At 41.2% G+C, this 10,767-nt stretch overlaps 1 protein-coding gene across 1 annotated transcript in view; it reads left to right on the top strand.

Annotated features, from left to right (window-relative positions):
- Positions 1-336: 336 nt before the first annotated feature.
- The window catches only part of APPL2 (adaptor protein, phosphotyrosine interacting with PH domain and leucine zipper 2), a 53,183-nt gene continuing 42,752 nt past the window's right edge, over positions 337-10,767 (top strand). Inside the window, exons 1-2 of the mRNA XM_082849888.1 lie at positions 337-476; positions 6,972-7,070. Of these exons, the coding sequence (XP_082706014.1) occupies positions 423-476; positions 6,972-7,070 (153 nt within the window). The 5' untranslated portion in view covers positions 337-422. The remainder of the gene's footprint in view (positions 477-6,971; positions 7,071-10,767) is intronic.

The following is a 10,767-nucleotide window of genomic DNA, read 5'->3' as shown; positions in this document are numbered from 1 at the left end:
AACCTTATCTTTCCGCTCTTGAGTTCCCCCTCCTGGGCTTTAGATGCATTGACCGGCATAAGATTCGGCCCCTTAACTGCTGAGCCTAACACCCTAAACGTTCACTTGGCGCCTGGCTGACCCGTGGGGGTCTGCGGTTTCCCGCGAGAGGTGGGCGCGGGGGGAAAGCGGGGCCGCCACACTTCCGGTGTCGGGTCGGGCGCTCGCCACACTTCCTGTTGATCCGGCTCCGCTGAGGGCTGGGCGGAGGGGAGGGCCGGCGGGCGGGCGGCGGTCACTCACTGGCCAGGCGTGGGCGCACGCGGGGCCGCCCTGGGCACAGAACGTCGTCCGCCTCGTCGCCTGAGCCTCGAGCACTCTCGGCCGCCGCGTCACCTGCCCTCCGTGCTTTCGTCCGGCCCTCGGCCCCGCCGCGCGGCACCATGCCCGCCGTGGACAAGCTCCTGCTAGAGGAGGCGTTGCAGGACAGCCCCCAGGTACCTCCCGCCGCCCGGGTCCCCCTCGCCCGAGGGCTTGAAGCCGAGGAGGCCCTACCAGCCCCAGGGTGGAGGCTGGGAGTACGCCGGGCCCCTCGGGGGCGAAGAGGGGGCGGGCCCGGCCCTGTGTCTTGAGTCCGGGATGCTCCGGGAGCCGGCATCCCTCAGAAAGGGCTGGAGACGTCGGGAAAGCCCCCCGCGGCCGGAGTCTTTGTGTCCCGACCCTTTTCCCAAACTCAGCTGAAACCGAGGCTGCTCGGCCTACGCTTGGGCTCCACCAAGTGCCCCGGGTTGCCTCAGCTTTGTCGTAAGATAGGAATAATTGTACCTGTCTCCTAGAGTTGTTAGAATTAAATAAGGAAATGCCTGTCAAGTTGTTCGCGGGCAATGTCTGGTACAAAATAAGAAGTCAGTCTTACTTACTATTACTACTACTGATATGATGGGACCTGGTGGATTTAGGACCGGAGTGGGATGCAGAGAGCCTAGACCTCTTCCCAAGCGGTGTCAGACCTCCCTTTGGCCCTGTTTTCCCATTCGTGAAGAGGAAATTACAATACCTGCCCTATTTGCCGCACAGGGGAACTTCATTAGCGCACCCGAGGTGAGAATCAAGCCCTTTGAGCTCTGCAGATGAAAGCTGGTGTGCAAATGTAGTAAATGTATGCAGAATGACATTACTTCATAAGTCAGTGCACCTTTCCCCAGGGAACCTTCGTTCTTCATTAACATTTCCCCAGCTTCATATCTGCCCTAGAGGCTCTGCACCCTTGGGTTATTTAAATACCTCTCTTTATTCCCTAGTATCTCAACTCTTGAAAAATTAGAGTAAGAGTAACCTCTTTTCCTTTCACCGTTTCTCATCCCTTTGTGCTTCCTTTCCATTTTCTTCTTAGTGAATTGTGCCTCCCCGGGATGATCCTCTGATGGACTTACCTACACCCACTCTGCATCTCTCCAGTTCAGAATTAGTAGTCAAAAGGACTGTGCTTAGTTGCCTTGTGCCCATTTCTTTGTGATCTTCTTTACATAGGCAAGTAAGAAAGTGTAAGCAAGCTGTGATTTTTTTCTTTTTTTTTAATTGTTATCCGCTGGTCTGATTGACTTCTCAAAGGCCTCTCTGAAGCCTCTAAACTTCTGGCATTTTAATGGGATCAAAACCCTGGGTAGAAGTCATTTTGTCCATCCTCACACCTGTTGCGTGCGATCTGAAGATAATATTGTGGAATTTCTAATGATATCATTTTGAACAGGGGTTTCCACTTGGTTTGTAGTTGGAGAAACTGAGGTGCAAAGATATATTGCTTTCCTAACTGGATATGGTGATGGCTGAGCCAGGTTAAAGAAGTGGCACTAACTGATTCTCCATGTTGCGCTCACCGAGGAGTTACATTTGGAATTTTTGGCTCTCACATCCGTGAATAGGCACTGGTTCTGAGTTGTTTATAGGATGTGCTCAGCAGTGAGGTAGGAGACAGCGGACTGGCAAACGAGTCAGGCCACTTGGGTCCTAATTGTGGCTCTAACACTAACTTATCATTTGATTTGGGCGAGTCACTCATCCTCATCCTGTGACTGGCTGGGTTTTCTCATCTGCAGAATGAGGGTCACGGAGCAGATAATATTTAAGGGGCTTACAAGTCTAACATATCTGCATGATTTATAACTGAGCTTGTATGAGGAAGAAGAGGTTAAGAGGCATTGTCATTTCTATTTAATGTTCCTCTTTATGTAGGGAATTTGTCATTGCTTTTGAGACGTGGGTGTCACCCTGTGAGGGTTCTTGGTGAGATTTGAATGGAAGCAAACTTCCAGGAAGGTCCTTGATAACCATCAAAACATATTTAGCTCTTTTGTATGGGATATGTGCCTAATGCAGCTTTACTGCCAACGAGATTCATAGACTTGTAACTGGAAGGAATCTAATCCAACTCCTTAGTTTTATCTGTAAAGAATAAAAGCAATAGCAAACACCTGTGTCATACATGCATTTTTATGTGCCAGGCCCTGTTCTCAGTGCTTTACATATGTTAACTTAGCTAATCCTTTCAACAGTCTTTTGAAGTAGGTACTGTATTAAAATTACCAAGGAGCTGAGAAGTTAAATAACTTGCTCCCAAGATTATACATTATCAAGTGGCAGAGCCGGGATTGGAACCCAGGCAGTCTGCCTATGTTGTTAAAGTTAGCCCAGCTACCTAGCACCTGGCTTTTCTGTCATCAGTGACCTAAAATGTTTCACTAAAAGGAAGTGATCTTAAGAAACCATCTATTGTTTCCTCTTGTTTTATGTAGAGTATTTATGAGGGTTGCTCCAGTAACCTGGTTGCACAGGATTCATTAAATGAACACAGAAGCTTTTATATTTGAGCTCAGTGACCCAAGAAGAGCTGAATAGCAGTTGACTGACCTTATACACATCTATTCATGCCCTTTTAAGTTCACAGTGCTGCACAGTGTATTATAAGACAAGTCTTTGTGCATACATGTATTATTTCTGGTTACCTCTGGTGTATGAAAGATGAAATGTTTTAGGGATTAAGCTACTTGTCTCCATTGCTGTTTGCGAGCCTCTGCTCCTCGCTAGGTGCTGCTAGATGCTGGGAATGTAATGACAAATAAGATAAGAATGCCTTCCCTCCGCTGGTTCACAGTCTGTTCTGGGAGACAGATAAGGAAAGCAGCAGTTGCAGTACTGTGTGAATGCTGCTGTGATAGGAACACAAATGCTGCTTTGAGCTGCTGCAGTTCACACCTCTCCAGGGGCTTATTCTCTTTCCTGTAAGTAGTGTGCTTTTGAGATAAAGTGTAGCACTGTTGCTTGCTGTTTTGTTACGATATTTGTTTGTTTCCTTTGCAGTTGGCACAGCTGAAGCACAGAGAATTTAAAGATTAAGTTCTGAGATTATTCAGTGAGAGGTCCAGCTGGGAAACCAGGCCTTTTTTAACTCAAGCAGGATGCCTCAAAACATTACCTAGTGGTTTTGTCTTCATTGTGGAGGGCTTTTGTCCTGCTGTACTCTTTGTTTATGATACATTTTCCTTTCAGTAGGCTTGGTTCTACTGAGACATTTCTCTCCCTCTCCCACACTATGGGAATAAGAGTTTTAATTGTTTTTACCTTAAAAAATATATATATGTATAATATTTATACTTATATATGATAAGTATTAAAACATTTAAAATGTATTTAAATATATATAAAATATACACTTGTGTGTGCGTGTGTATATTTTACAATCACAGCTGTTAAAATTGTGCCATTATATAACTAGATGCTATTCTTAGGAGTGAAAAATGTCTAGGACTAGTTTATTAGATGACACCCAGTTTCTTTATTCTAAGATAGAGGGTAATGTGGAGCTAAGGCTAAGGTGTTTGGTTTCGTTTTTCTGTCCATGCATACTCTTGAGAGTGTAGGGTAGTAGAAAAAGGACGGAATTTAAATCTTGATTCTGCAGGTTACTCAAACACAACCGCTTGTGTTTCAACATGGGTAAAATTAGAATAAAAATAGTTGCTTAATTCTTATGAAGAATAAATAACATATGTAAAGTATCTTCATGCCTGCATATTATAGTAACTCCATAAATGATTGCTGTTATTGTCTTTATAAGTGATATGCACCAGTCTTTTGGATTTTTTTGTGGAACTTTCGAGCAACTGGTATACCTGCCTGGTCCTTGGTCTTATTCCTTCTTTAGGTCTCAGAACATTCTTGTTCTTCCAAATATAAGTTTAAGCAGATGCGGAGCTGATAAATGTGGATATTAAAACAGTGTCTGAGATAGCTGGCTATATTTTTTTTCAAGGATGATCATGGCCTAGTTAAGTTAGAAAGGGAAGACGGGAGTGTTTTTGTCAGTTCCAGTGGATGTCATGGTAAACATGTTCAGAATATAAAGAAGAAAAAAACTTGTGATGTAGTTTTGGCAGTTATCACAGATGAGAGCATGACAGTAGGATGACCCAAGAGAAGTCAGCTCCAAGCAGTCAGCATTCTGCCTCCAGACAGGATGGTGGGCTGTGGGCCAAAGAGCATGCCCACTGATGAGACCCACCTTTGCTAGGTGGTGGATGCAGCCTCCTGCGGTGGAGAAAGCATGGCCATTGGTACCAGCCAGACCTGGGTTTACATCGCAACCTTGCTGCTTCCCAGCTGTGGGAGGTTGAGCAAGTTTCTTAACCTTGATGAGCCTCAGTTTCATCATCTCTAAAATGGGATTAATGTAACTGTGGTGTCTACCTCATAAAATTGTTGGAAGGATTAAATGAAGTAATATTTAGTGCTCAGCACAGTGTCGGACACATAGGAAGTACAGAGTAAATGGTAGTTTTAGTTTTCTTTCTACTCTCTTTATGGAGGACATTTATATAAGCCCTCTCTTTTCATCCTGTGGCTCATTTTCCATTCTATGTATTTGATTTCTAAGAGTATTAAAAACAATAAATAGGACTCAACTAAATGGACATCAGTAGTATTTAAAAAATTAAATATCCTCAATCCAGTTGTATCACTCTTTTTCATTCTCTTAGATATACTGTTATAGCAAAGAAAGGAACGAGAATCATCATAAACATTGAAGGACTTCTCCAGCATTGGCACCACAAATACCAAAAGATTCTCTCCTATTAGATGACATTTATAGATAACTGTGTAGATAATAGTGTTGCTTTAGTGTTGAAATGAAATCGTAACATGTGAAACCCTTAGTGTCCAACATGTTATAAGCAAAGTTCATTATCTTCTTCATAATCAGCACCATCTGCTATCATTGGGTATTAGGCACTGGTAGGCACTTTATGTAATTCATTACCTCTAGTGTTCCCTGCAAATTGGTGTTAGAGCCTAAATTTGGACCCAGGATTGACACAGTCCCAAGGGGATCCCAGATCCTTTGAGAGGCCCCAGTAGACTGTAAGCTCCTGGAAGACAGAGTTGGTTCTGATCACCTTTGAATCTCAGATCCCAACACAACGTTTCATCAAATATTGGATGAAGGCAGAAGTATATACATGAATGAATGTAGAGTGATAGACCAATCACTGTAGGTTCTCAAAACGTCTTTTAACAATCTTTGTTTTTCAAGTAGTGTATTTTAAAGAGATGTAATAAAGAATTCTAAACCAATGTTTTTCACCTACTCATTGACATCCATTAATGGATTATGAGATCCAGTGGGTCACATCCATGATTTTTGTTTTGTTTGTTCTGATCCTTCTGTTGATAAGAATTGGTACTGAAGAGAGTACATTGGTCTGAGAGCAGGTATTTTTAGCCTTAAAGACCTCGGGCAAAACCAGGATAAGCATGTACTGCTGTGAATTCCACCAGAGTTTGTCAACAAAATCAAAGGTAGAATGATTCAAACGTCGGGGTTCCTCTTCCAGTTTATTGGGGGTGCTTTTGGGTCAGTTATTATTCTCTTACCTGAGATAGGTTAGAAAAAGAAAGAAGGAATTGAAATTCATTTGCAGGAAAATAACGAACCTTAATGGATTGTTCTTTGTAAGGTGCCTTTGGTATCATCTCATTAAAGACATTTCTATAGCTTACTCTCCATTCTATGCCTAATGGGTTATTTTCTGAAATATAGATCCCATTATCACTAATGTAGTATTTGAAATTCCCACTGTGCTGGACACATTAACAAAAGTCCCTTGAATAGATATGGTCTCTTATGTGCTCCCTTGATACTTCTTTAGGCACCGTCCAATATATAAATATTTCTTCAGTGCTCAGCGTATCAGGCACTACGCATGAAAATGAGAGGAAATACCTTTCATCTAAGACATTGCTCAGCTGCTCTCGAAGCACTGAGTAGTCTTCCCAAAGGAACTGAGCTAGCATTCTTAAGTTGCTATTTGAGTTTTGTGCCCAGAGCTTCCACTGGTGGGCCCATGGTACATGAAATTTCCTGGTCATGAGTTTGAAAATTGGTTGAATAGAATATGACGAAAGACATGGAGCCTGACTGTAGTATCTTAAGTGGAAAGAATGACACACCCCTGCAAGACTTCCAGGATTGCAGAAAACCGGACAGATGGTTAACTGCTGTGATGATGCAGTGCTGGGTGACCACACCCCAGGTATACAGACAGGCCAGACATTGAGTTCAGTTTATGGGCTTGAAGGGAGGACTGCCCTTTTTAACATTTATTTTATTGGATGGACTTTACTGGTACTTAGGTAGAGGCTAACGTCGAGACAGATGATAATAGCCCTTGAGTCTTCTTAACCCTTTAAAAATTGGCTTTCTTTCCCTGGCCCCAGTACTCAAACTGTATTCAGTTTGCCCTCGCAATGTAGTCTAAAGGATTAGAAAAGAAGTTCTGAATTAAAGCTCTAGGAATCAGCTTATATTAGTATTAGCAATAAAAAAGTAAAGCCAGACAACAGACATCTTCCCTCCCCATATCTCTGTGTGCGTGTGTTTGTTTTACCTCCATTGTAACTTCTCCACTTAAAAATAAAATTGACCTCTTTTCTTGCAGACTCGCTCTTTACTGAGTGTATTTGAAGAAGATGCTGGCACTCTCACGGATTATACCAACCAGCTGCTCCAGGCAATGCAACGCGTCTATGGAGCCCAGGTATCCTCCTGCCCCCTCACCTGGAGAGGAACAGAGTGGGAGCCCTCTGCCCACCTTGAACTTCTCTCAGGAGGTCGAGAGATTTGAGTCAGAAGACCACCATTTAAACTTTTGAAATAAAATCACAATTGTTTTTCTCTTCTGTTCACCTCAAAAAACTGAGGACAGTTCATTTTCACAGGTTAAGAAATAGGGTAATTTTTCTGTAACTAGTAGACCCAGTAGAAAGGTACCACATAACTGCTTTTTAATTTTTAAAAAAATTCTACTCCAAAGGGAAACATTTGAGTCTCCTCTTCCTACTTGTGAATGAGTGGGTTCAGTATTCTAAGGCATGGCTCTTTGTCTTTCTCATAAATGGTCAGTCTTAGATGTCAGTGCAGGCGAGTAGAGATGTTTTTTCAAGGGCTTCCTCTGAAAAGACTTGAGTCACAGTTCTGGAACTGTTGGGTGGCTTCTTTGTTTTGAGGAACAAATATCTCTGCCTTGCAAAACCATGGAAAATAAATTGCTGAGTAGCAAAAGTGGATCTTTTTAAGATCAAGAAATGCCCATGTATGTTACTTTCTAAGAGAAAACTTGTGAGTTACTTAAAAATAAAATTTGTTATGTTACACATCAAAATATTATGGCAACCGATACTTTTCATTATTGATTCCTTGCTGACTTAAGCCTGTATCTGTTAATATGTTCCTTTTTCTCATTGACGATCTCTAAATAAATACCACATTCAGTGTATAATAATAATATAATATATCAATAATCATGTATACTCATTTATTTTACATAGCTCTTAATATTCATATATAATCATTTATTATTATCATGGTTTTATTAATCATTCATTCATATCCTATATGGGGAAAAAACTCAGCTCTTGCCATTAGGGAGCTTACAACTGGGTTGGGAGACAGACAAAAATAATTACCAAAGAGTGTTAGAGGCGCTAGGAGAGAAGGGTCACCTAACCTGGAGGAATTGTGCTGGGCACCCAAAAGGAGGATGATTATGATAGTTGAGACTTATTGAATACTTCATAGGTTCCAGGTGCAGTTTCAGGGGCTTTTACATGTAATCAGTTCACTTCAATTCCCTAACAACTCTGAGGTGGCTGTTGTTATTATATCTTCATTTTATAGGTCAGGAGATTTAAGGATTCTGATGATGAATGACTTTCCAATGCCACCCCATTAATACATGGTAGAGCAAGTCAGCCTGAAGCCAAAGCCCAAACAATTAACTACTAAGCATAAGGGTGGTAGCCTGAGCTAGGGAAGCGGCAGTGGAATTGGGAAGAAGTGGATTGGTGACTGAGTCTATGTGAAGGGGTTGGATGGGTGAAGGATGAATCAAGAATGATGCCCACGTCTTTGACTTCAATAACAGGGTGCATAGTTGGGAGAATACAGGAAGAGGAGCAGGGTGTGTGTGTGTGTGTGTGTGTGTGTGTGTGTGTGTGTGTGTGTGTGTGTGTGTGTGTGTGTGTGGCAGTGGCAGGAATGGCAGGGATGTCAATCTTAATTCTTTCCTTTTTTTTTTTTTTTTTGGTCGTACCATGGCTTGCAGGATCTTAGTTCCCTGACCAGGGATTGAACCTGGGCCCTTGGCAGTGAAAGTGCAGAGTCCTAATCACTGAACCGCCAGGGAGTTCCCCTTAATTCTTTCTTGAGAGGCTGATTTTGAGGTGTCCATGGGACATAAGAGTGGGGAAAGAGATCTTGTTGAAAGTTCAGGTCCAGAGTTCAGGCTGGAGATAGATATTTGCAAACTACTGTATTATAGAAGTGTAACTTGATTAATTGGAACTAATTTTAACGACCAAAAGAATCATGTGCACATTTGTGATTTTGCTCGTTTGTTTAGGTAAAACATTTAAAAACTGGGACATAGTCTGTCGATTTTTTTAAAGCCCTATTTATTTCTATTACATGTTTTGTATTTTTCCCTAACTATTCAAAATTTAAGAGAACAGAAAATTTTTTACTGAGCTTATACCTGCTCTTTAGTAGTTTGAATATTGTTATTAAATGATTTTTCTCATGTTTAAGAGTCCCAAGACTTACAGACTGTGACTCCACCACTCCCAAGAGTCTCTGTTCTGCCTTTCCATGTCTGTCAGAATCATTTACTTGGAGATGTCCAGATGCTCTCTTATGCGTTTTTTTCTTTTGAGCCAGAAAACTGCATTTTGCCAAAATTAAGTGGGTCTTGCATTCCAAGAGGCTGTAACCAGCTTTTACTTCACATCACATGATCATCACATGGGTTACTGGCAGAAGCCCTTCCTTCTGCCTCGGCATTTCCTGCAGCAGAAGCTAGCAAGAACGTCTGGCTAGTGCTGCCCACTCAGTGACAGATACAAGCAGTGGTCAGTGGCATTCAGGTCGGCTGGGTCAGGGTCAGTTGTTTTTCAGGTTTATTTGAAGATGTTTTGTTTTGTTTCTTTTCAATTAAATAAAAAAGAAAACTTTCTAACTCCTCTTTGATCAGTTTGTTTATATGTATGAGGGTGGGAAGAAAGAGAAAGAAAGAAAGAAAAGAGTTACCAATGTTTTCATTCAACTTTTTTCCCCAAAGTTATGTTTACCTGGTTTTATTTAACATTCTTCCTTAAATATTTTACACCTAGTTGTGTTAAATTGCATTAATAGAGTTTTATAATTTCATTTTTAAAAACAGAGGCACTTAGTAAGATGTTGTTTTTCATTACTGTATTTTTTAAACCATATTTATGCTGCTGATAAATGTTCATAAAAGATACTTAAAATCAGGCCACATGGTAAGTTTCTGGATTCTGATATAGTGAATAGTATTTGGACCTTAGTTTTAGAAAGAGGAAGAGTAAAAAAAACTAGAGGAAAGTTCTGTGAACAAACAGTTTTGCTGATTTTGGCTAGTTTGGGGGAGATTTTAAATTTTATTTGGCTTAAGCAGTAGAATGAAGCTATAGGCTATAAGCTGTTTTCAGCATTTTACAGCAGTCCCTGGTCACATCTGGTCTCCTAATTGTCAGATGTGCCTTTGCACATGGGGGAACTGAGTACTCCATCATGGGTCATCTGAATGAAGGAAGCCGTACACACTTCTCATGCAGCAAGAGACGGGTTACTTAGAAAGCTCTGCTATCTTTCAAACTATTGACTAAATTTAAAACTTCTATAGTGTCTGAATAGATGCATAGGTATACTTATTCAGTAAAATCTGCTCAAATTTTGCATTTAATACATTTGGTATACTTGTTTTGATTCTGTATATCTACCGTGATTTTGTTTCTTTCCTAGAGAGGTTAAAATTTTAAAAAATCTTTTCGAAATGGATTTTTTAGGGTCTTACAATGAAATTTACTTACGTAAATTTCTTACTTCTCCTCTCAGACATTGTATTGAGAAAACGGGAAGGTCAAATGATGTTCCTAGCAGTATTAGTGAAACCTGGCATCTCCTGGAACCTGTCTTTCTCCTCCAAAAGATGACAAGCCTCTGTAGTTGGTGCCTTCAGTCTGGATGGAATTTTTTGTTTGTTTTGTTGATTTTTTTTTAAGTACATTTTGGATGGAATTTTTCGAAGTGAGAACCGTGGTTCAGGCTCTCTCACTTCCTTTCAGCGAAGCAGGCTTACACAAACACAGTCTCATCTCTGCAGCTGCTCTGAACCAGACCTTTGGGAGTGCAGAACTCCTGATCCTAAAATGTAAAAG

Source organism: Leucopleurus acutus (assembly GCF_964270905.1).
Source record: "Leucopleurus acutus genome assembly, chromosome: 11".
NCBI lineage: Eukaryota > Metazoa > Chordata > Mammalia > Artiodactyla > Delphinidae > Leucopleurus > Leucopleurus acutus.
This window is presented reverse-complemented; position numbering and strand designations above follow the sequence as displayed.